Raw genomic sequence first — 26,209 nt, 5'->3', positions numbered from 1 at the left:
CACCCACAACTACAGTCTGCAGTGACATTTTCCTTCTCTCTCATGAAGAAGAATTCATGGGACTGATTCTTCCATACCCTCTCTTTTCCCCTTGGATGCTTCTTAGAAAACCTGTAGCCTCTACACCTGGCACCTGACCTGAAGGGTCCTAAATTTATTTACTTTTGTAATCAAATTTGGCTTCAATAACCCTTAGATAATCAATTCAAATGGCCACCTAATGGCACCTTAGATCCTAATATTATGGGACCTTTATAAATACTGTGAGTGATCCCTGCAAAGGGAAAGAAATTCCCCATTTCTCATTTCTCATCCCTCAGCTCCAAGTGCTGTTTGTTTTTGTCTAGTCTCCCGCACCAAACACCATGTGAACGTTGGGTCTTTCAGTTAACCAAGAACAGAACTGTAACTTTGTTGCAAAGTGGGCCCATGAGTCGTCACAGCAGGAGCTGAAGGAAGCAAAGGGGCAGGCCAGTTGTATCAGGCACACATCCTACACTGGCTCTTCACAGACTGGCACGTCCCTCAGCTCTCTCCCCTAGGGTCCTCTGTCTATAGCTAGAGCTGAACTCCTCCTCATGAGGCCCAAACCAGATGATTCTCCCTCTATTTTCAACAACACTCACAAGCCTCCGCCTCATTCACTTGAACCCACCGTCTCTTCTCTTTTTCTCCAGTCTCTCTGGTTTCCCTTTGTCCCTTCTCAGCTACAGGCTGCCCATCCAGTCAGTGCTGAGGTGTTCCCTGACAGGCTAGGGGTCAATTTGTAGCTTGCCTCCTCACTGGTCTTCAAAATGCCACACTTCAAACAGTAAATTATGAAACAATCCAAGATGTCCTCCAGGACAAACATGAAAATCCAGCGCAATTCCCAGAGTGCCTTACAAAAGCGCTCTTACAATATGCCAAACCTGGATCCTCAGACTCCATTCAGAAAACAACTCCTTGTGACCTGCTTCTCCCAGAGTTTCCCAAACATTAGGTCCAAACTTGAACATCTAGAGAAAGGGCCGCTGACTCCACAGGTAGAAGTCTTATCTGTGGCCTGCAAGGTGAACCAACAAGGAGATGAAAAGGCCCTAAAACAAAAATGCCTGATGTTAGTGAAACCCTTTTAAGAATGAATCTTCGGAGACCTTTTCTTGCCCCCTTTCCCTTGGAACTACCTGATCTATCTCTCTTAATACCCTCCTGGGCCTATCTGTCGCCATGTTCCTGGTCTCCCAGGAGCTGCCTACTAAGTCCTGCAGCTTCTGTTAGCCCTCTGGGCCTCTCTGGCCTAGTCCCTCCTGTCTCTCAGCTGCACCTGGAAGTCTCAGAGACTCTAAGTGCCCTCCTGGGCTTCTCTCTTGCCTCTCAGTTGCCACTTGGACCTAACAGAAACTGCTTCAAGCAGAGTTCATTTTGTGACTCTTCCTCCATTGACTTGGGGTTTATTATAGCCTCACTCTGTTACTACAAACAGAAGAGAGAGGTGGTCTTGTCTCTTCCTCGGGGAGGAATATTGCTTCTGTGCTAAGCAGTAAGGTGTAGTAAAGGACTAGATCTGGCAACTCCAGCTGGATCTTCAAAAACATAAGAAACAGCTTAGCCGGGCGGTGGTGGCGCACGCCTTTAATCCCAGCACTCGGGAGGCAGAGGAAGGCTGATCTCTGTGAGTTCGAGGCCAGCCTGGTCTACGGGAGCTAGTTCCAGGACAGGAACCAAAAGCTACAGAGAAACCCTGTCTCGAAAAATCAAAAAAAAAAAAAGAGAAAGAAAGAAAGAAACAGCTTAATGCCTCTAGTCAGTGGTGCTTTGACAGCCCAATATGGAATTGGGTACTACCCTTATTAAACCCGTTTCTCTCCCTTTCTTAATCACGCTGGTTGCACTGTGCCTTATAAACTTCTTGTCTAGATTTCTTCAACAACAGATTCAAATATTTACTCATCAGACTTTTAATCAGTTGCTATTACAGGATTACTGGCTCCTAGCTACAGAGCCAGAGGCCAGAGACTCCCAAATATACCTTGATGGTGAAGATCAAGTTTGCCCAAAAGGGCTTTGCCGCCCTGATTCAACACTAAGTAGTCCAACAATAACATTGCTCCTCTTTCCCACAACATAACTGTTTATCAATAATAAACAACAAAAAGGGGGGAATGTAAGCCCCTCAAATCACATGAGCTCCAACTGCCAGGTTCCGCCCACAGGACACTCTAACTGTCTTAACTGCTGAAGCTAGTCCCCACGCCACAGAGTAAGGAGCCCAATCTCTGAACATGAAATCCCACCAATCTCCACCCTGGAAAGCTCTACCCTCTCCCCAGGAAACTCTATATAAGCCCGTATCCTGTTCAGATTGCTGCTGTTTCTCAATTGCATGCATTGGCAGTCGGCCTTCTGGTTTTTCCTGTCCCCAAAAATGTCTTGTGTGAGGTTTGTTCTGTGATATTACTTTGTGTTATTCCTTGGCTCCTGACTGCCAGGAAACCTTTCCATCCAAGCTTTAATGCTTACAGGGGGCAGGTTTTGAAGTTTCCCATGCCCAGGATACTGCCCAGTGTCTCAGTTGACTCCTTGTTACCTGCAAGATGTCCAACTCTGAGCTGTGTCTCCAGCACCACGTCTGCCTACACGCTGCCACGCTCCCTGCCATGATGATAATGGACTGAACCCCTGAAACTGTGAGTTGCTGTTTTTCAGCAATAGAAATTTTAGCTAAGACGAATGTCTTTTAGAAACTGTCATTTGTGTATGGGTCATCGCTGTCTCCTCTTTATCCAGAGGCAGACATTTGCCCCAAGGGACAAATACCTCTTCTCCCTCTCTTTTGCCCACCTTTTCCTTTCTCCCTTATTCCCTTCCCTTTCTCCCTTGTCTTTCATCTCCTACCTTCAGTACCGTGAACTCTGGTCAGTAGGTGAATAATCTAGTTAGACACCAGCCCAGCTTCTCCATGTTTAATGACGGAAGTGTGACCTCCAGAAACAAGACCTTAACATCAGGTTGTGTGAGCAACACGAGCCTTGGCAATAGCCTGTTCTATTGGGTGGTTTCCACGAGTCCCTTTTGTTAATAACTCAACAGGCTGTAACCTGTTCCTGGCACTGGAGGTTTAATTTTGTGGCACAAGATGCCTACTTGAAGCCTTCTCTCCCCTGTTATTTTTTGTCTCCATGTAGGTTCCTTTCACATACGTATAGGAAGCTCCTAGGGTACTCTGTTCCCATAGAGTTGTTCAAAGGAACTTTTTTATTTTCCATTTCTGATATTTCTTTTCTTTTTAAATTGATTTTTATTGAGCTCTATATTTTTTTCTGCTCCTCTCTGCCTCTCCCCTCCCTTCTTCAACCCTCATCAAAGGACTTTTAGTATTGGTTGTCCCTCTCCATTTTCCCTCTTTTACCTTTCTGTCCCATCCCCCTTTCATTAAACCATCCATTTCTAGTTTTCCTTTATAGCTTCATAACACTATTTCCTTTCCTTGAGAGATATTCTGCTCCCTCCTGGTCCCTTAGTAGGTACCAAACCTCTGTGCTTATTCAGATTGTAGTTCCCATATCAGAACCTTAAAAGAGAACATCCTTAAAAGAGAAAACATACCATCTTTGTCCACATGTGCTGAACACTGGAGGCTTTTGTCACTGGAGTCTGACATGGGCATGTGCAGAGAACACAGGGTGCAGTCGCTGAGAACCATGTGTGCCCACAGCACATCACTATGCCCATGGAACTGGGCTGCTAAGGATGAAGCAGAGTTCAGCTCACACTGAACCAAGGAGCTGCCTTGGCAGGCTGTTCTTTTGGATCAGTGAGGAACTTAACCAGTGTTTTCATTATTTACTGTTGGGTTTGGGAGGGTGAAGGTGCAGGTGGCTAAAGGGGAAGGCAGGGGGGGCCAGGAGGACCTTAATTACAATACCCATACTATTAGAGCCCTTCAGTGGGCTCACTGGTACAGCTGCCTGTGGCCCACATGCCTGGGTGCTTGGATCATAAAAGGCAGGAGTTTCCCCTCTACACAGGGCGGCCAGTGTGGGCGATGTGGCTTCTGTTGAAAGACTCATCAACTTCAATCAATATTGAACTAATATGACAGGAGTGCTTCTGTTGAGAGACTCATCAACTTCAATCAATATTGAACTAATATGACAGGAGTGCCAGGTATTGGGGCCTGGGGAGGGGCGAGGGGCAGGACGGGCAGGAGGGGCAGGAGGGGCAGGAGGGGCAGGAGGAGCAGAAACTCTGGGGGACATCCAGGGAGAAACATACCTTCCAGAGCTGCCTGAGGGAGGGCAGGGGTCATGCTTAAGGCTCTAAGGTGCCCTAACCTGAAGAACCACCCTGTCTGTGGTCTCTACACCTTAGCTTTTGAGACATTCTCTCACCCAAATCCCCATTGTGTTTGACTGATTGTCTTGGAGTATACTGATTCACCTAGACGTGCAGGCAAGTAAACTTTGGGGATCCTCCTGTATCCACTTCTCCAAGTTTCTCAAGGTGCTGGGGGTTCTGAACTCGGGGCTCACAGGGCGAGTGCTTTACCAACTGAGTTTTAACAGTCACTGCAGCCCTCTTTCCTAGTCCTTGTTTCCTGTTTCTCACTAGATTATAGACAGGAAAAAATGACCCTCAACAGTAGATTCTCCACAGCCCACATGCTCCTTGATCATGTCTGTAGTTGTGAGGTTATTTAGTCTATAGTTTTCAGTCTTCCAAATTAGAGCTTCATCCAAATAACAGAACAGTAAATAATTGTTTCAAAGTATTCTTTTGCTTGATAAATGTATTCTTTAAAAACTCTGAATGTTCCAGCTCTATTTATCTATCCTGCCAATCCATTTACTCCCTGTGTGTAACTTAGATATCTCCTGTACAGCATACACATCTACTATCTCTCAAGATCCTCTCATTTTTAAAATATTCATGTTCCTCTGTCCAATCAGCTTTCCTTACATTCTATAAATTTAAATATTAAACACAATGAACGATGTTCAATTGAATCCTTAGTATATTTTGGCTTAAAGCTTTTGAAAATTAAAGCAGTGGGAGTATGATGTCATTGGTTATCTCCTTTTGGAGAGATTTGCTCAATTGGTGCTAGGTGATGGATCATGGAGAGGTGTAAGACAAAGCCATTGCTACCATCTGGTATCTGTATTAGCATGGACACTATTGTCTGAGGACTATGATGTGTCCCTGTTGGCAGCAAATATAGAAACATCACTTCTGGACATTGAGAAATGAAAAAAATCAAAGTATTGATGACTGAGGGTTTAGATTTTTGTTTGTTGTTATTGCTGTTCTAAATTTGATTACATTTCATAGTCCTAAGAGCTGAAATTTACATAAATATGAGTGACTTGTAGAATTGTCATGGGCCTTTGGATTGGGTCATATTTCATTTGATGTAAGACACAATGGACTACATGATAACCTTTTATTTTGTAGCAAAGTAAAAATCATTGCCAATTATAGTTATAAAATATCATGAATTATAAGTGGCAGATGTCAGTGATGCTAAAGTGTGAAATAAAGAGGAAGGTAGGTGCACTAGAATTGCCTGCATTCCTACCTACTGGGAGGATTAGCAAGTTCAAGGCCAGCTTAGGGAATGTAGTTTTAAAATAGTGTAAAGTTATTTGAATAAAATATTTTGTGTTTGCCATAGGTATAATTCTGTTATTTCTCTTCACTGAAATACTGTATTTGTTATCATTAGGAAGGCCGATCATAATTGTATCTAGCTAACACTAACCTGTCAGGTTCTGGAAGCATTTGTACGTGCTCTTGAAGATGCGAGTTGAAGCATCACAGCAGCACTGTGGGAGACAGCTGCAGTGTTGAATCCCCATTCTACAGATGGAGAAATTGAATTACAGGCTCATAGGAAGTCTATGTTGTAACTACTAACAGTGAATGGTAGGATTCAAATCTAAGCTGAGTTCAATATTGTAGGCATTCTGTTATCCAGAGAGCCTGCTCTGAGGAAGGATGAAGCATGTGGTAGAGCACTCGCCTTGAATGGCACAGCCATACACTATATGCCTAGCCCAGAAATGAACACCTGAGTAGAGAAATACGTAAATAAGAAAATTTTAGTTTCTTCTCTAACATCAGAAGGAAATGCTCTTTGCCATCTAGTATTTACACTTTACATTGCCTTTACATAGCAATCTGTAATTTCCTAAAATGTCCTCTCAACTTGTAGGATGCCACTGCATTACGCCTGTGCCCACAACCACCCAGCTGTGGTGATATTGTTATTATCCAACTTTGCAGGCATTAGTATCCAGGATGATGAAGGCTACACACCCTTGATTAAGGAAGCCATTGGACAACAGTTTTGGCATGAAATGAATTAGATCTTATCCTTGTTTGGTTTTTGTTGTGATAAAAAGACTGGCAAAATCCAGCACAAGAAAGAAGATGTTTATTCGGCCTACAATTTCATATGACAGTCACTCATGAAGGGAAACCAGGGCAGGAGCTCAATCAGGACCAGAGGTAGGAAATGAAGCAGAGGTCATGGGGGAATGCTGCTTTTCCATGGCTTTTTCCAAGGCTTGCTCAGATTTCTTATACTACTCTGGACCACTTGCCCAGTCATGCCTCCTCCCCTAGGAAGCTGTGCCCTCCCATATCAACCTCAATCAAGAAAATGCTCTACAGACTTCCCCGAGTCCAGTCTGGTAGAGGCGATCCTTCAAGTGAGGTTCCTTCTTTCCCGGTGTCTTCAGCCTCTGTCAAGTTATCAAAACATGCAAATAAATGAGCATCCTGCCCCACTAAAACAATGGCCAAACAATGCTGGTGATATGCTTTAATATCTAGGTGTGGTGGCACACCCCTGAAATTCTACTACATGGGAATGTTTTGGTGGGGAGGTTATGAATTTAGGCAAGCCTGGGGTACTTAAGAGGACCCTGTCTCAAAACGAGAGGGATAATGTGCATAACCTAAACAATTGGTCTGATCCAAGAATAACTATTCAATGCAATTGTCGGAATGCTTATTCAAGTTCTCGAATTCAGTATCTCTTTCTTTATGCAATACCCACAGGCCACCCAGAGGGACAACGTGGAGTGTGTTTCTATCTTCCTGATTCAGGGTGCTGGTGCCCACGCAGTAGATTTCAGTGGGGATACAGCCCTGCACCGTGCCATTTCCAGAGATAGTACAACAATTGCCTGCAACCTGCTTGAATACAATGCAAATATTGAAGCCACAAAAAAGGTAAAAATCATTCAATTTCATTCCCAATGGACTTCCAGCAATGACACTCTGATCACTTTCCACGTTCTGAAGCTCAAGCAATCTCACTGAATCTGTTCAGCGTCAAACATTTTTTCCAAATCTGTTTTTCATAGTTCTTGTAAGTAACTTAAAGGAGCTCAGCACAGCACATTTTGTTTCAGATGTGGGCTTTACTTTCAAAATGAGCAAGAAAAGGATGTGGGCCCACACATGCTTCACATGCTCACAAGCAATGAAAAAATAATAATTTTAACTTAAATGTCTGTAGAAAAAAATCTGTGCAATTAAGAAACTACTGACGTGGTTTGTCTCTCAGAGATGAGGCTAGAGTAAAGGTCACAGGCACACAGGCAAATACAGAAATTTGATCATTGAAGAAAACATACTAAAAAGACATTTTTTAATTTACATTTTCAAATTTTCTGTGTACATAGTTGAAGGGGCCAAAATGTGACTCCATCTTAGACAAGGAGCAACTTCATTGTACTTAATGACCTAAGTCTGCATCCAGGGAGTTCCCCAGTCAGGTTTAGCCAATCAGCTAAACAGTTACAAACCTGTCCTTAAAAGGCTGAGAGACCCAGAGTTGCTGGATCTGGCTGCTACTGACCATGTGACAGAAAAATCCCACAGTGGATGAAAATGTTACTAGCCCTGTCCAATCAACATGCGCCCCATGTAACTGCTCCCTGACTGCCCGATTATAACAAAGATACTTAGAATTCCCTAAATCCCCCATTAAAAGGGCCTGCATGTCCTTGTCCCTGGTCCTCATTAGCATTTTATATGGGTGATGGACTGTTGCATCCTGGCTATTTCTGAAGAACAAGCACGCTTTGTGTTACATACCATTAGAGTCTGGGGTCTACCTCCAGCATTTTTGGAGCACTACAATAGGAAATGAAGTTTGGTTTGGGAGATAATTTTTAGTTTAGGGAAAAAATAGTTTTGAAAACCAGATGGAGAAACTGCTCCAGAGATGCCACTTGAGTTCAGTCATTCAACAGAGGCACACCAAACCTAACTCCACATTTTAGGGTTGGGCCAATGGATGCACATATCCGTGGAGCTAAGAAGCCTGGAACCAGTGAGTGTTTGTGGGAAGTTCTGGAGATGAGTGGTGTTCACGGGCAATGTTGGGCAGGGGAAGGTGTATCGAAGGGAAGAGAACCCCTGTGTATGTGAATCTGCAACAAGGGCTGAAGGAAAAGCTATTCTTTTGTGACTCTTTTTGTTTACAAAATCTGTGATAAATTTTCAGTTGAGAAGCATGTCAATTTATAAAATGAAATTTTTTTTCTTTACAGTATGGGTTGACATTATATAAACTTGACTTACATGAAAACCAACACGAGATAGCAGAGTTTTTAATACAGATAGTTGCGGATGAACATTCAGTGCTTTAGCCAAATAGGTACTGTCTCTTTTTTACACTCTTAGTGCTGTTCTTGAGTGTGACATTGCTTAAGTAATGAACACTAAAATCGTAGGAGGAATATGGCTTCAACTCAGAAGCACATATTGAGAAAGCCTAGCACACAGGGAGTGTGAGCTGGAAAAGAGACTGTTCCAACATAAACAAAAGAACAGTGTGTAGCAGGGCTCAGCTTCCCATTTAAAAACAACAATTTGTCGCTCCTAATCTGATTGACTGGCAATTTTCGACAAGTTAAGTCAGCTTCACATTAATGTTGTTTTTTGCAAAGTGTCAGCTTTGTCAACAGTGAAATTTATAATAATTTTAGTATTTTTGTTCTGTTTCTTATATATTTTTTCAATATACTATGTTGAACATAAGCAGTTTTTTAAAAACATGTTATCTCTTAGATCACTCACTCTGCTTTAAGTGATTTTTGAACAATCAAATACATTAGGTTGTCCATCATGACAATGAAATATTACCAGATGCTATTTTTTTTTCCTGTTCTGTCTGAAATGTCTTGACATTGTGTTGGTCAGATGTGAATCTGTGCACCAAAACAGTTTAATCTGGTTAGGGACAGTTGTCCATGATGAGTACAAAGAACTATGACTCCATTAAGAAAATGCCTCCTCCGTAAGATCTAGTTGTAAGGCATTTTCTTAATCAGTGATTGAAGGAAGCAAGCAGGAAGCAGCTCCCCTCCATGGCCTCTGTATCAGCTCCTGCCTCCAGGTTCCTTCCCTGTTTGGTTTCCTGCCCTGATGTCCACTAATCATGGACTATGATGTGGACACATAAGCCAAATGAATCCTCTGTCCCCAAGTTGATTTGGGTCATGGAGTTTCTTCACAGCAAGGGCAGCTCAACATAGGACACTTGGTATTCAAGATGAGTTCAGCTTTCAAAAGCAAATGATTCCTTTCTTTTTGTTTATTCATGTACATTTAAAGTCAGATGAATTAGAAAGTAAAGCCTGTATGTGTATGTACTTTATTTTTATTGAAAATACACTTTGTACATACCATATATTCTAAACATGGTTTAGCATCCCTCACCTTCACATACTTGTTTTTGTGTCAGGGGACATGCATGCCATGATATTCCCATCCCAGACCCAGAACAATACTGTGTGATGACTTTGCCTTCCATCTTATTTGAGGCAAGTTATATCTTTTATTTGGCATTGCCACTTACTCCAGGTGAGCAGGCTGGGAAACTTCTTTGGGATTTTACTATCTCCACCTCCCATGAACTATAAAAGTGCTGGGATTATAGACACATTACACAGTGTCTGACTTTTTCCTGAGTTCCAGGTTTTCAAATTATGGGCTTGTGTGACAAGTATGTATCCCTGCTGAGCCATCTATCTGGCCCTAAAACACACAATTTTTAAAAGAAAATTTTGAGCCTAAATGAAATTAGTTTTATGAGCATATTGCTGTTAAATATGGAACTAAAGCTTTGTGTGAAGAGCACATTCAATTAGACTTGCAATCTAGTTAGAGGGCCTGTGTCTCCCTCTGAAGAGAACCAGTTAATGTCATTTATTCCTCCTTTAATACAAAACAAACAGAAATTTGTAAAGCTGACACTGTTGAAGCATACAGAGAAAGTATGCTTGTGACTTTGACACGGTATAGCACAGTCTTAGGAAATCACGACTAGGAACATGTCTCAGGAGTAAAGTACTTATCACACAAGCCCAGGAATTCAGAGTTCAACTCCTCAGAACACAGAAAGGGCCTCATGTGCTAGTGGGCATCTTTAATCTCAGGGATTCTGGAGGGACATGGGACATGGTGACAGGAAACTGTCTAGAATGTTAGACTTTAGTTAGCCTGGCTTCTACAGCTGTTAATGACATGAAACTCTGCCTCAACACTAAGTTAGGAGGAAAGGACTGCCAGTCAAGGATGTCCTCTGACCTAAAAGCATGCACCGGATCAACTGACAAATGCACACACACATGTGAACAGGAATGCAAATCAAATATGAAGATTAAAAAATAAGTTTAGATCCTTGATCTAAAAAGACTGTGGATCGTTATCTGCTAAAAGACATTGAACACAGTGGTCAAGGTTGAAGGTTTTCCTATAATCTGCTGGAGATCACTTCAGCAGCAGTGCTATTTTGGACAAGGTTCACACCACAGGTGAAAAGTCCCCAGGACAAGTTCCAAGACCATGTGATGACAGCCAAAGCAGAAACTAGGCACATAGAACTGCTGGTCCAGAGTATCCTGTCAATAGGCCCTGAAGTACAGCAGTCTTAGCCTTGACCTGGGAAGAATAAAGCTGACAAAGGCGCGTTGCTTTCTTTGAGTTTTGAAGCCGGTTGTGAGTTATAAAGACTCAGGATTACACAAAGAGGTTTACTGGAAAAAATAACAGCCAGGCGGTGGTTTCACCATTCACACATGAATGAACTGTTAAAACTATTTGAAAGTATCACAAACGTCATGGCTTCTGAGAATGTGGCAGAGGAATGCTTAGAAGCAAAAAAAAGTTCCTCATATACTGACCACTGAGAGCATAGCACTCAAAGAAAGGCCTCCAAACTACACGACAGAGATAGGACTGTGGGGCCATAGGGACGTGGGCAGATGAATGGAACAGGAGCACCGACTCCACGAGCATATGAATACAAGGTCGCTGGAGCGTTCAAAGCCAATCATATGGAAAAGGCACGACTTTCATTTGTGTGTGTGTGTGTGTGTGTGTGTGTGTGTGTGTGTGTGTGTGTGTGTGTATTTTGATTACAAAGTGAATTATTTTTTCTTCTCAATGAGAGGAAAGGTGGAAAGGACAGCAGTCATTAATCATCGTCAATTATTGAAGATTGAATTTAAAGTTATTTGGCCAGGCCTTGTTCCCATGCCTTTAATCCCAGGACTTGGGAGGCAGGAGGCAGAGAGAGCTCTTTGATTTCAAGACCAACATGATGCATACAGTGGGTTTAAAGTCATCTGGACTGCGTAATGAAATCCTGTTTCTAAAAAATGTATTTGCAAAGATAAATATCTAATGTAAGATAATTAGGGAATTAAAAGTAAAGAATTTAAAAAACATGCTAAGTGTTTCTAGATGAATAGTTAAATGATGATCACTTTTAAACATATGTTGCAGTGAAGGAACAGCTGCAAAAGATCCAGAGGAGATGAAGAAAAAGCATGCCAGCTTCAACAAAGGTAAGAATTACTCCATCTGCTCCTACCTTCCCTAAAGAAAACAAGGAAAAGATTTTAGATCCCCAAACAGGAGTTGAGGAAATCAAGTATAAATGCATTTCTGTTGTTTTCAAATATTCTAGAAAGCCAGAATTAAGAAACTATTTCTAAGCACTTTCAACTGTGAAAATATATGGTCAAAACATTGCTTAATTTGTTTTAATGCTGATATCTGTACTGCCTTTGAATAAAAAAAGAAAACATCTTTACATCGCAAGTGTCCTCCATAGTAACTTTGCAGCAAATAGGATTGTTAGAAACACAGATTCTCCTTGAGAATTTATGGGAATTCTCCTTGTATATTATACTGCATATGGTTACACATCTCAGTGCCACTAATGTATGTCACAAACTTCAATAATGAATCACTTTCATTAATTAATTTCTTACCTTGTGATGTAATAAAATCATCTAACCTCTTAAACCACTGTGTAATTTCTCATTTGGACAGTTTGCCATACTCTGTTTTCTTTAGAAATCTCCCATTTTACAGTGAAATTTTGTTCCATAGTGAATGTATTTATTTTAGGAAGTCTTATCAATCTTGAGATGATTTTCTTTATTTTTTTCTTCTTTCCTACATTTCTTCCTTCCTTCTTTCCTTTTTTCCTTCCTTCCTTCCTTTCTCCCTTTCTTCTCTTCTTCCCTTTGTTCTTGGTTTTTGGTTTTCTGAAGTGCTAGAGGTTGAACACAATGCTTTGGGAGCATTCTAAGCAAACACCCTACCCATTATCTCTACCTTTAGTACTTTTCCTTTAGTTTTTGTTAATAGAACAGGGTAAGGGGGTACATCATTTCCATGCTGCAAAGCAGGATTCAACAAGAAAAATTGGAACAAAAAGAGTTTTAAAAAATGACATCATTCTGTATTTCAAAGAATTAGCTGCTTCTCCATTGAGTCTGGAGAGACTCTGTGGCAGTGGCAGGAACACTGTGGAGTTTTTTAATTCAGCAAATGTCGTCACAGTGTCTCTTATACCTAACTTTCCAGTGGTAACCACACTAGGTAGTGAATCCAAAACCTCCTTCCCACAAGAGGTAAGAGAGTCAATATTTCTGCAATGGAGACAGCTTTGTGTCCCTTTATTATGAAGTTTGTTGTTCTTGGCATTTGTGGTGGTGAGAACCATCTGATGGCTCCTGCATGATAAGCAGAGGCTTTACCACTGAGCCACAATCCCAGCCAACTAGTTGGTAGGTCAAATGCCTTCCTGAGTCATGGGGAATGCTAGGAAGGCACTAAGTTTCCCTGACTTTAAAAAAGACAAATAAAATGAATGAAAGTTCCAATTTCTTTCCTTCTGTTTGTTTTTGTTTATTTTGGTTTGGGGAGACAGGGTTTTTCTGTGTGTAGATTTAGTCTGGCCCTTTAACTCCTTCTGTACACCTGGCTGCCCTTGAGCTCCCATACAGCCATTTGCATCTGTTCCCAAGTGCTAAGATTAAAGGTGAGACCTCCACAGTAAATCCAGAAACTGTTTCTAGTGTCATTAGCCCAAAAGTCAAATAAGAACCACAGAAGCTATTTGGTGATACAGTCAATTGGTGCTTCTACTGGTAAGGGTGCTGCTCTCCATCTGGCTGAGAGAGATCATTTAGGATCATTACATCTGTGTATGGGTGAGGGGTAAATTTTAGATATTATCCTTGACAAATTTAAGTCTTCTTTGAAAATGGATGAATTCTACATGAAGAAGCTGCATACAAAAGAGTATTAGTATTAGTCTAGCTTGGTCTTAAAAACTGATACTATGTGTCTACTCATTTTATATGTTATATTTCTCTAGCATTGTAATAAAATGCCTTTTGGTTTTTTTAGAAGTACATTACAGTACTGAACCAATTCCTTCTTGCAGGTAAGTTTTAAGAATAATTAATACTAAAGAAATTCAAAGATAAGAAACTAATTTTTGGTTGTATTCTCAGATAGATACCATTTTTTTATTCTCACTTTATTTATACTTGAGTTTGTGTATGTGCATGAGTTCGAGGTATGTGCACGCAATGACATATAAGTGGAAGTCAGAAGACAGCCTTGTGTTTCAGTCCTCACCTTCTTTTGACGTCTTTTTCGCTTGTTTCTCTATAGCTGAAGCTCAGGGTCCATTCACTTCCCGTGATTCTCTTGCATTTAGATAGATACCATTTTAAACAACCAATTTTTTTGATTTTTGTTAGAGTCCCCACAGTATTATCAATGTATGTCTAGGCTGAAAAATTGTTTGTAGATCATGGACATGAGGTTTATACTCAACCATAATTTCCCCAGGAGCAATTCTGCTCTGAAACATGAGCCTGCAGATATTAATCAAACACATTACGTCCATCTGACACTTCTTGTCTTTTCAAAACCTTTCTGAAATCAGCTGGTGAACTAGAACTTCATCCCATTTACCTTTCTGAGAGCTGACAGAATTTGGGATCAATCTGAGTTATCACACAGTATTACAAGAAGCCAACAAGTTACTTTCCTCCTTTGACACCATCTCTACATGCAGAGGTTCTTTTGTCCAGTGTAGCACCCTTTCATAGATAGTGGAAGACCCCATGCCTTCCTCCTACCACAGTGCTCCATCCATCACTTGTCCATTCATGTGAGATGTTTTTACAGTAATGAAGTCTCTCAATCTCAGTAGACTATCTGAATATAGAGAGCCAAACTGTAGCATGACAATTGTTGGTGTCTATAAAAGGGGGCTTTGCCTTCCCCATCAGGTGGACATGAACACAGAGTTTAAGACCCTTTCCCGTCAATGATATGCTATCTCAGACACTGATTTGGCAGACAACTGAAGGTTGTATGTCGAGCTAGGTCTGTGCTTATCTTGATTGATTACTTCCACAATAGAGAACAATTGTGTTATCTTTTGTGAGGCCATGTATCAATAAAACATTGGATATGCATTAGTAAATTGCTTATTTGTTCCAAGTTAAAAGATCCAAAAAATCATCACAGCTAATGTCCAAAGTGCAGTTTCATAATTTGCAGTAGCTACAACTTTTCAAAGACACCACTTGCAAAAACCATGTTACTTTCTACAAAGAATGCTAAACAGTCTCAAGCTAAAAACCTGAAAATATCCACTAAGTTTTATTGTTGTTTGTTCATGGTTTTATCTTGTTAAGTTAATAGCAATGCTCGTTTGGCATAGAAACAGGCCCATTGTGGTGTCAAGATTCACTCATGAATGGACTACTAAGGAACAGCTTGAGCATATCCCAGGCCATGGTAGCTTGTAAGAGTGCTAGCAGAACTGGGAATCTATTCTATGGTTCACAAACAAATCTTGTGGGAGATAACATCACATTCAGTGAGAACTCACAAAGTAACATGATAGAGAGGGGTTCTGTGGTGCTCCAGGAGCAGAGGATGACATGACAGGTGGAATCAGGGCACTAATTACATTGAGTACAAGAGTGACCATCAGTTACCACAGTCTTAAAAATGTGCTGGGGAGGAACCAGTGTCTTTACGTGTGTGTGTGTGTGTGTGTGTGTGTGTGTGTGTGTGTGTGTGTGTGTGTTTCTATGCTTTGGATGGACTAATTTTTGTGGACTAAATTCTTTTTTTTCTTTTACATGAGAAAAAGTTTTAGGGAAAGGGTCACCAAAACTAATCAACTGATTCAAAGACAAGTTAAATTTCTAATGTATGTTAGGAAATCAAACAACAAATAATAAAAAGTGTTTGGTAAATGTTTTTACATGAATATTAATATATTACTTTTAGAAATATGACATAGTGCAGTAAGATGACCCAGACCACTGAAATCCGTACTGAAGAAGTCTTTCCAGATAGTGGAGGTAAGGGTAATGGTCAATACTTTGCTGCTACATCCCAAATTACAGTAACAGCTTGCTTCTTTCAAAAAGGAAACAAAGGAAATAATATAAAAATGTAATTCTCTCTTGGTTTTATTTGCCTCTTAATGACCTTGTATTCAGAATTATTTAAGAAATAGTTTCTGAGAAATCTCCAGTCTCAAACTATCATCTGAAACATGTTTGTTTATTTAACGTGAGCCTCTGATACGCATGGTATTTTTGTATAAATAAAGAGACCTCTAACTAGTCCACAGTATGTGTCCTCTATAGTCATATAACAGCAAGTTTGCTTGTTAGAAAATGGAATTTTTATAATAAATACATTATATTTATGCTATGCATTATTATATACATCTATATCAATAAGGTGATCATGTTAAAAAAAAAACCAAAAATATAGTACTCAATTACTTTAAGATTTTGAGGACTAAATGTAACTAGGTTTTTCTGGGTTTTTTTTTCTTTTTCTAATTTCTCAATTTAGACATATTAAACAATTCACATATGGTTTTATGTTAATTTTAATTATGCCAATTAATCTGAATATATCTTGACAAAATTCTTGACATAAGAAATAATAGGCTTGTTCAATTATTTAAAAAAATGAATTGATTTTGAGTCCTGTAGGCAGTGCTGGGGATTGAACACTGCCATTATAAGCATTCTAGGCTAGCTCTCACCCTACTGGCTATACCGCCAGCATCTTTCTTCATTGTTTTTATTTGTTAGTGTGATATGGTGATACTTGGTTTACATGCAAATAGACATATTTTCCAGAACAATTTTCCACAGTAGGAGAAGGCTGAGAAAAGAGCATCATTCTGCAGTGGACGGCACTGACTGGTCCATTGAGTCTGGATAAGATACTCAGGGAGAGAGGAACACTGCAGAGTTTGGGCTTTCAGCAGCCGTCACCCCAGTGTCTTTCACACCAACCTCGCCTATGGAGGGCACAGCATCAAGTGACTAGGAGTACATGGAGTGTAGAGGAATCTGAAAGACCCTCTTCCCATAAGAGATGGGGTGAAAAGAGTCAGTGTTATTGTAAATTGGGTGACTGTTCTTTACATTATTTCTGTTGCAAGGAGGGTGCTTGTTCATCCCGGCTGCCTGGCTAGCTTAGCCCCGAAAGACCCACACAGAAATGGTATTGATTAAATCACTGATGGCCCATTAGCTCTAGCTTCTTATTGACTAACTCTGACATCTTGGTTTAATGCATTTCTACTAATCTGTGTATTGCCATGTGGCAGTGGCATACCAGGTAAAATTTCCAGTATTTTATTGTTTACTGTACAGGTAACAAATCTTTCAACTGAGTTTCTCTAAGGACCAAACTCACCCATCACTGCATGTGTCTATTCTAAAGGCTCTCTGAAAACCCTGAAGTTCCTGCATCTACAACAGAGGACAAGGGCAGCACCTCTGCTATTAAGGTAAAATTCTTCTTTGTGAAATTCATTTTCTTATGAATTTTGTTATAATGCAGCAGTGGTCTACCTATCACAGTTTATATGGGAATTGGGTCAGAGAAAAGTGTTTAGTATTTGTGAACCATCCTTTTTATAAGTTCCCGTGAGCAGTAAGTCCTTGCAGACAGCGGTGGCCCAATAAGAGAATGAGCTGGGAACACAGGGGGTGGAAGATTGAGTGCAGTTCTCATATAATAGAAGATGCCTGGTGCTTGATCAAGGATGGTTTGCAGAAATAAATAAACTTTAGACTGATTTTAAAAATAACTCTGTAAATATACCTGAATACATTTTTAAGGGTCCAGTTATTTCAGTGGTCCAGGCATCACCCAGGTGCCCTTTTCTTCAGCATAATTGCAGGAAAGTTTTCTATTCTTTTGGATATTACTATTTCAGGATCACATAAAAGAGCATCACCTCTGTCTGCCTCTTTGCTTCTTTAGTTACACTAGCAAGAAATTGTGGAAATTTAGCTATTTGTAATGTGTTCAACCAAGTTTTCATTGTGAAGAGATTACACCATGTTTTTATTTGGTTCCACTAGGAGGATACTGAAAACTCTCCCTCCAGTTACACAGTATTTTTCCCCAATTAGCCAACAGTTCTGGATGTTGAGATTCAATTACCATTTAGTAACACTTTGATTTCTGGATATTTGTTCTGCATTTGACAATAATATACACTCTGATTCTTTGTGACACGTTCACACATCTACAATATTTTAGGGTTGTAATTACATATTAATCTATTCATAGTAAAGCGACCTCATCACGGTGAGCTGCTGGAGGTTAGGAAACCTGTTTTTAACCTGGAGCCCTAGAGTAAGGGTTGGTGTGAATCAGAAGTTGAATATTAATGACTTTTGAATGTGACTCAGTGGAGAAATGGGTTTCTCTAAAGCAGTTCCACAGATACTATGATATGGAGGACACTAGTAATTAAGTGATAGTTTATTTATTAATGGAAAATAATATTCATTTTGCCTCCCAAACACAGAAGAGAAACACTGATGATGGGGGGGCCCATAAAATTAAAAATCATTTCATATGATATTTTGGAATTTTAAAATATAGGGAGTTCAGTTTAGTCTTAGTCATAGGGAAAGGCCAAATTTATCAGTTCATGATTTTCTCAATCTAGATAGCAAAAATATTTTTTTACTTCTTGATGATATCATAGTAATATGTAAATAGGTAAGTATATTAGAAGATATTTCACTTTTAAGTAATAGTTTCTACTTTTCATGTTTCAACACTCTGTGCCTGGTAAGGAATGAAGTAGTTTTGAAATTGTGCACCCCAAAACAAAAAAGTTCATTTCATAATCAAACCAGGAAAGTTAATCCTCTGTCTTTTCATTGCAGAACATATAGAAACAATTTTTATACTCTAACAAAATCTCTGCAATAAAGAAGAGGGACCAAGCAGTTATTAGGAAATCGGTGATGAACCTAAGTTCTCTGGGAGAGGCAATGCCTGAATGCTCTGGAAAAAATCATGCTTCATGGTAATTCCTTCTACTTTGAAAAGTAACATATTTGCTTGTGAGGGGAGTGATGGCTTTGTGTTTCTATGTCTGTATAGTTGGAACAGTGTCAGAGAAGAGTAAGTCAGCCTCAAACATATCCTCCACCTCCTTCATACCCTCACTCCTGGGAATAGCCATGCTAGCTAGTCACTTTCTAAGGCAGTAGTTCCAAACTTCCTTGTGCTGTCATCATTTAATACAATTCCTCATGTTGTGGAGACCCTAACCAGAAAATTATTTTCACAGCTGCTTCATAACTGTAAGTTTCATAATGTAATAAATTGTAAATTTAATATCTATATTTTCAAAAGGCCTTAGATTGTCAATATGTGGGTGCTGGTATCAAGCCCAAATCTCTGCAAGAGCAACAAGTGTTATAAACTACTGAGCCATCTTTCCTGTTCCCAGAATGAATATGTTAGATACACAAATAATTAGAGTATATCATCATTGGAAATAAATAGTCACTCTCAGGAAGTTTGCTAACTTTCTACCCCTAGGCTACATCAGTCTACCAGTTTGACACATTGAAATCCAGAGAACACAAAGGCAGGAAAAACAAAAATAGGAGGCTGGGCATGTTGGTGCACACCTTTAATTCCTGCACTCCTGAAGCAGAGGCTGGCTGTTCTCTGTCAGTTCAAGGACACCCTGGTCTCTATTCATCTGATGGATGGAGGGAAGCACAGAACACGTGCACCATAGCAGAAATGTGGAGGTCACAGGATAATTTATGGGAATCACTTCTCTCCTCTCACCATTGCAGTCTCAGGGATCAAATCCAAGTGTCAGTGATGCTGGCAAGTGCCTTTATCCATTGCCATCACACGGGACCTCTGATTAACACTTTGATGGAAATTTTTTTGGCATTAACACACACACCACCACCACCACCACCACCACCACCACCACCAAGCAAGAGAAAGAGGGAGACAGAGAGAGAAGGGAGATCATGTTTTCAATATTTTGTTACCATTTAGAAGATTATTTAAGCTTTGGGATATGGTATAGCTAGCAAAAGGTTGTCTGTGGTGGTCTTACTGGTCATCACTAAATCTGGAACCAGTTCTGAGTTGTCTGCTTCCCTGTCTATCAGCAAGTGAGAAGCAACAGACCACTGCCACAGACAAAGCCTCCCTGATTATTTTCCCTACTGTAAGTGCTGCAGGAAAAGTCAGTCAGTTACAGCAGGGAAGGCAAACAGGAGTTCCCTGTAGCCATGAGCCTTCCCTTCTTCCTTAAATAATCTCTGCTAGGTATTTTATCACAGCAACTATAAAAGTATTAGCCTTCTTTTGTGTTTTTATTTATTTATTTTACTTCTTTTTTTCCTTTAATTTTTTAAGACAAACTTTTTTATTTTACATACCAATCCCAGTTCCCTCTGCCTCATTTCCTCCTGCTCCCCCTACCTTGCCCCTCTCCTTCTCCACACCCATTCCTCAGAGAGGGTGAGGACTCCCATGGGGAGTCAACAAAATCTGTCATATCCCTTGAGGTGGGACCAATGCCGTCTGCCCAGTATGGAGGCTGAGCAATGTATCCCTCCACAGGGAATGGTCTCCCAACAGCCAGTTCACACACTAGGGATGAATAAATCCTGGTCTCACTGCCAGTGGCCCCACAAAGCTGCCCAAGCCATTTGACTGTCACCCACATTCAGAGGGCCTAGTTTGGTCCTACACAGGTTTCCCAGTTGTCATTCAAGAGCCAGTGAGCTCCCAGGACCTTGGGTCAGCTGTGGGTTTCTCTAAAATCAACCACATACTCAGTATAAAACAAATCTCAACAGATAATAAAATTGAAATAATCCCATGTCTTATTGCATCACTTATGGGTTAAAGTTAGAATTCAATAACACTAGTTGCAGAGATCCCACAAACTCATGGGAACTGAATAATTCTCAACAGAAATAAAGGAAGACTTCCTAGAATTCAATGAAAATGAAGGCACAAAATACCCAATCTTTTGTGATACTTTGAAAGCAGTTCTAACAGGAAAGTTCATAGCATTAAGTGCCTACATAAAGAACCTGTAGAAATCACACTAGTGACTGAACAGCACACTAGAAAGCTCTAGAACAAAATTTGCAAACTCACCCAGGAGGAGTAGATGGCAGGAAATAATCAAATTGAGGACTAAAATCAATAAAATAGAAATAAGGAAAATAGTACAAAGAGTCAATGAGACAAGGAGTGTTTTTTTGAGAATATCAACAAGATTAGCAAACCCTTATCCAAAGTGCCAAAAAGAAAGAGAGAGAATATCCAAATTAACAAAATCAGAAATGAGAAGAGGGACATACCATCAGACACTGAGGAAATTCAGAGAATCATCAGTTTGTACTTTTACACCCTACTTACACCAAATGCCAATCTCCATTACAAATGGCTAATAGCTAGCTAATTACCTTGAATCATCTAAGTTCAACATTAGGAGACAGGGGCAGATTCAACATAATTATTACACCAAATGAAACCATCAGTAACTGTAATTATTGTCAGAACCAAACTCAAATGTTCTTTTAAGTCTAATCTAATTTGGTTTCTAAATTAATATTAGCTATTAAATATGATCAAATTGAGTAATTGGTCAAGGGAGAGTCTAGTATGGAGATAGATCTCAAGAGATTTAATAAGCAGACATTCACATGCCAGATATCTTCCAAGATTTCAGTGAAAATAATTAGCATATAAATTAAAATGATTGATACAGATATAATTTCTAGACTAAAGTAGAATTTTTAGGCTGATACAGAAAGTAAGTGGTAATGTGATGAGTGTGTTGACCATGGGTGTTCCCCTTGGCACAAAGGGACCAACATCTTGGATATGCAAAGGATTAGAATATAAAACACAGTATCACTAACAGAAATGAAATATTAGCAAATTCTTGAGGCAAATAAAGCAAAAGGTAGTGGTTTCTATCCTTCAAAGATGTGACTGAAATAAAACTAGAGATCATTTTTATGATGTTAGATTTGCATGAAACTATATTAACACATGAGTTTTTCAGAATCCATTATCTGGTAATGACTATAAAATCAGTGTAATGACTATAAAAATCACAAACCTGAGCTAGATAATGGTGTGGGACAATGGTCTGTATTCTGTCAATTATATTTTAAATAAATACTGATTGACCAGTAGCCAGGCAGGAAGTAGAGGCAGGGCAAGGAGAACAGGAGAATTCTGGGAAGAGGACACTTCCGTAGTCCTGTCCCAGCCACAGAAGAAGCAAGATGTGACTGCCCAGCCAAATAAGGTATTGAGCCATGTGGCTAAGGCAGATAAGAATAATGGGCTAATATAAGTTGTAAGAGTAAATAAGAAGCCTGAGATACTGGGCCAAACAGTTTATAACTAATGTAGACATCTGTGTGGTTTCTTTGGGACTTAACAAATGCGGGATCGGGGCAGGACAGAAAACTCATTCAACAAGATAATGTCAGTTCCCCATGCTAACAGAATATTAAATAGAAGTCTTCATGAAGAGGTACAGCCAGACATGCTGTATACAGGCCCCAAAGGCACAAAGATGATGGTTAGCTTAGGAGAAAGAAAAGGCTCACATTGCAATGAGTTTTCTCCATTGTCTTTCTGAACTGCTAAAAACCAATCTCTATCTCTATCTCTGTCTCTCTCTTCTCTCCTGCACACACAAACACACACCTTTTCATTAAAAAGATAAAACACAGACACAGAGAGAGAGAGAGAGAGAGAGAAAGAGACACACACACAGAGACACACACACACAGGCCAGCAGAACAGAGCACTTACCTTGCAATCCTAATTACCTGAATTCTATCCCAGAGAACACAACAAACAGCAAGTGTGTCACATATGTAATCCCAACATCCCTAAATCCAAATTGGAGGCTGAAAGTAGAGCAGCCCTGAAACCTACAAACCAGCCAGACTGGAACACACAGAGCAACTGTCTCTCCCAATGGAAGTACAGATCCACCTTCTGAAGGTTATCCTCTGACACACACACACACACACACACACACACACACACACACACACTAGTATCTAGCTTAGCACAAACAAACATAGAAATGTGCACACATGACCACACACACACCAATAATAATGTGTTGTCTGAGGTTTCTGTCCTTCCCGGTTCCCACAGTCTATTAAGCCCCAAAGAAATCACACAGAGGTCTTCATTAATCATAAACTGATTGGCCCATTAGCTCAGGCTTCTTATTAACTCTTATAACTTACATTAGCCCATTGTTTTTATCTGTGTTAGCCAAATGGTTCAGTTCCTTTTTCAGCGACATATCAACATCTTGCTTCTTCTGTGTCTGGACAGGACTACAAGGGAGCTTCCCTCTTCCAAGAATTCGCCTGTTCTCATTGACCCACCTCTACTTCCTGTCTGGTTGTCCCGCCTATATTTCCTGCCTGGCTACTGACCAATCACTATTTATTTAAAACATAATTGACAGAATATAGAAAATTGTTCCACACCAAAAAATTTTAGAATGATAAGAAATTATGTATCCTAATAAATAAATAAATGGTGTCTATATATTAATTGGTACTCCTGTTGTATAACTAACTGTTCAAAAAAATATCTTCAGGGTATTCTCACTCATCTTCAGTGTTTCTATTTTCTATGTGGCATGTGTCCTGGAAAACTATACTTGTACCATGTGTCCCTTTTATTCCCTTTTTATAAGTGGCTTAAGCATACTTAGTAAATGAAGAAATTAGTGAAACATCGGCATGTGAAAATGTGTCTAACCCTCACAAATATCTTGTGCTTTGATGTGTTCAAGTTGTCATTCTCAAACTGGACATCATCTCTGTGTTACATTGTTTGATGATGTTGGGTAAGCTTTGGAATGTTTGAGTTTTCATATAAGTAGCACAAAGTGTCCTCAAACCTGATACAGAAAGGTAAACCTAGACTGCTAAATTAAGAGTCTCCCTGAGGTGTCATAAATGAAAATGAACAAAATTCATTATTTGCAATTGGAATAAAAGTTGATGAGGCACGCTTCTGACAAACAGCATCAAATGCCGTTTCAAAACTGACACTTCCTAAATGTATCTCATTAAATCAGTTGGTGTTCTATGTAACCTTTCTAAGCAAACATTATAGAATTGTCTCAACTCTTTTTGGCATAATCCACTATTGAACACCCTTCAGCACATCAAGTGAGGCCTTCCAGCTTTGTCTATGTCACTCAGACTGTGATTGGATCATGGTTATATTATTTTCTATTGCTGTAATAAAACACCATTCCCAGGGCAACTTCTAGAAGGAAGGGTTTGTTTGGAGTGGGGCCTATGGTTCCAATGGATACATACAATTCCATCACCACCATGGTTCAGGCAGGCAGGCATGGTGCCCAGCTGAGAGCTATATTTAACTCATACAAGAAACAGAGAGCTCGCTGGAAATGGCACCAGTCTTCTGAAACATCAAGGCCACACAACTCCTCCAACAAAAACACACCTCCTAACGCTCCCCCAAGTAGTTCCACTACCTGGAGACCAAGCATTCAAATATATGAGCCCATGAGTCTGTTCTCATTCAAGCCACCACAGAGATGCTGGAACAGACCATTACATCCATCACCCATGTATAAAAACAGTCATGGCCAGGGAGTGAGAATTTAGAAGGCATCTCCCAGAATCCTTACTTCAGCTCCACAGTTCCCCTCTGCTGTGGGTAGTGGCACACTTTATTCATGCATTTCAAAAGTCACCCTCACTGTTCTGTTATCCCAGGAACCTAATGGGCAATTGTGAAAGCCATGGGGAAAGCATTAGTGTGGTGCAGAAGAGAGAGGTTCTTTTGTTCCCAAAGCCCCTGATTGTCACAGTCAACTAATTTGGCAGGAATGTAAAATCCAGGTCATAAAGACAGGAGAGGACACATTGTATCCTTTTCTTTTTACATCTTCCCATTATAGAGAGGATGGCAATGTCAGGTAGCAAAGAGCAGTAGAAAAGAAGGCAAAGGGCTGAGCAGGTCCCCTTTTAAGATTCTCAAACTCAGGGCTTTGACTCAAACAGAAAGGGAGCAGAAGTTACAGGATATCAGTGGTGAGAGTGATAAAATTACCCTGAACGAACAAATATTTGGGGACTATAACTCAAGACCCTAACATTAACAGATAAGTTCTAAAATGAATAAATATCAGGAGATTTTTTTAATGAAAACTAACATGTCAAAATTTTTTTTAAAGGTTGAAGAAAAGAAGGCAGAATGTTTTCTTCATGCACTTGAAAAGCATGGCATTGTGCCCCAGCCTACTACCCACACTGACTTGACATCATCTTCATGTGCAGGCAACAGAGGTGACACTCTTCAGGCATCTGAGAAAATGACAAATCACAACACCACTCTGGATCACACATGTTCTTTAGGTATTTACACTGGACATGCAAGGGGGAGACCACATGCTGACCCTGAGTCTGCTCCTGGTAACCACAATGGTGTCACCATAAACCCTTTGCAAAATGCTGACCCTGTTCTTGAAACTTGCTTAGAAGAGAACAGGGGTGTGGTAAATTCACTATTGATCAGGAATCTGTTCTTGTTTGTGTACCAGGTGATGCTTTGGACCCTCCTGAGGATGCTAATGTTGCAATTCCAGCTGACTACACTTGCTATACAAAGAATACTAACTCCAAGTTTCTTCCACTTTGGGCAACAACCATTTCAATGTTACTGCTAAAATCTTCAATATGGTTTCTGAAATTCTTGGCATTGGTGATGGCATGGGTATTTAATCTAATTTAGCAGTGCCATGCAGTTAAAATTACCATGAGCTTAAGAAGGTAAGTTAGACAATAGCAATGGTTTAAAATAGATGAAGATTTTTGTACTATAAATATAATTCTCTTTGGCCCTAATATGAATGATAAATAAATTTTGTGCTGTGTATAGGACTCTTTAGGCATTACATAAAACTAGAAAAAAATGCTCATGTTTCCAATCATATTGAAAATACATCTAACATGAAACTTTTGTTGTCTGAATGGCTAAGCAGAGAAATGTAACTGTATTGATTTCTATTTTTCTTTTTCCATACAGGTGACTTATGTGGATATCATCATTTTATAATCAAACACTCCCCCAATAAACAACATCTGATAATAAAACCACTGAACTAAGCCTCCACGTTGTCAGCACTTCTCAAAGACAAAGATATTCATTGTGACATGACACTGCATAAGAATCTACTGATGATGCCTCTGTTACTGCTCATCCTGACGGTGCCAACAATGATGTTTTTGATACTACTTATAATTCTTGCTTATTATTTGCTTCTGATGCACCTATGAGAAGCTATGGACATCAACTGACAATATGTCAGGAATATTTTACAAAATACAGAAATTTTAATGTTAAATATTTCTCTGGAAGTTGACACAGAATACATTGAATTCTGCATATAAGTTTATAATAGTTTCCATTAAAATGTGTTATGAAAATATTTTAAACTGTTTCTTGGTATTGTACAAACTGA

The 26,209-nt window shown here is 39.8% G+C and overlaps 1 protein-coding gene and 1 long non-coding RNA gene across 2 annotated transcripts; both read left to right on the top strand.

Moving 5' to 3' along the window:
* Positions 1 to 833: 833 nt before the first annotated feature.
* On the top strand, positions 834 to 12,092 carry LOC101994151 (ankyrin repeat domain-containing protein 26-like). The gene is made up of 5 exons (XM_026789177.1): positions 834 to 1,052; positions 3,988 to 4,064; positions 6,197 to 6,314; positions 7,048 to 7,221; positions 11,791 to 12,092. The coding sequence occupies exons 1-5, from the start codon at positions 834 to 836 to the stop codon at positions 11,791 to 11,793; spliced, it is 591 nt and encodes a 196-aa protein (XP_026644978.1). The 3' UTR covers positions 11,794 to 12,092.
* A 12,892-nt stretch (positions 12,093 to 24,984) lies between these two features.
* LOC102002241 lies at positions 24,985 to 26,001 on the top strand. The gene is made up of 3 exons (XR_258827.2): positions 24,985 to 25,103; positions 25,289 to 25,517; positions 25,774 to 26,001. It is a non-coding gene; the product is annotated as an uncharacterized LOC102002241 (long non-coding RNA).
* Positions 26,002 to 26,209: the final 208 nt, after the last annotated feature.

Source organism: Microtus ochrogaster, unplaced genomic scaffold, assembly GCF_000317375.1.
Source record: "Microtus ochrogaster isolate Prairie Vole_2 unplaced genomic scaffold, MicOch1.0 UNK15, whole genome shotgun sequence".
NCBI lineage: Eukaryota > Metazoa > Chordata > Mammalia > Rodentia > Cricetidae > Microtus > Microtus ochrogaster.
The sequence above is the reverse complement of the archived record's forward strand: the minus strand, read 5'-3'. Positions and strand labels throughout refer to the sequence as shown.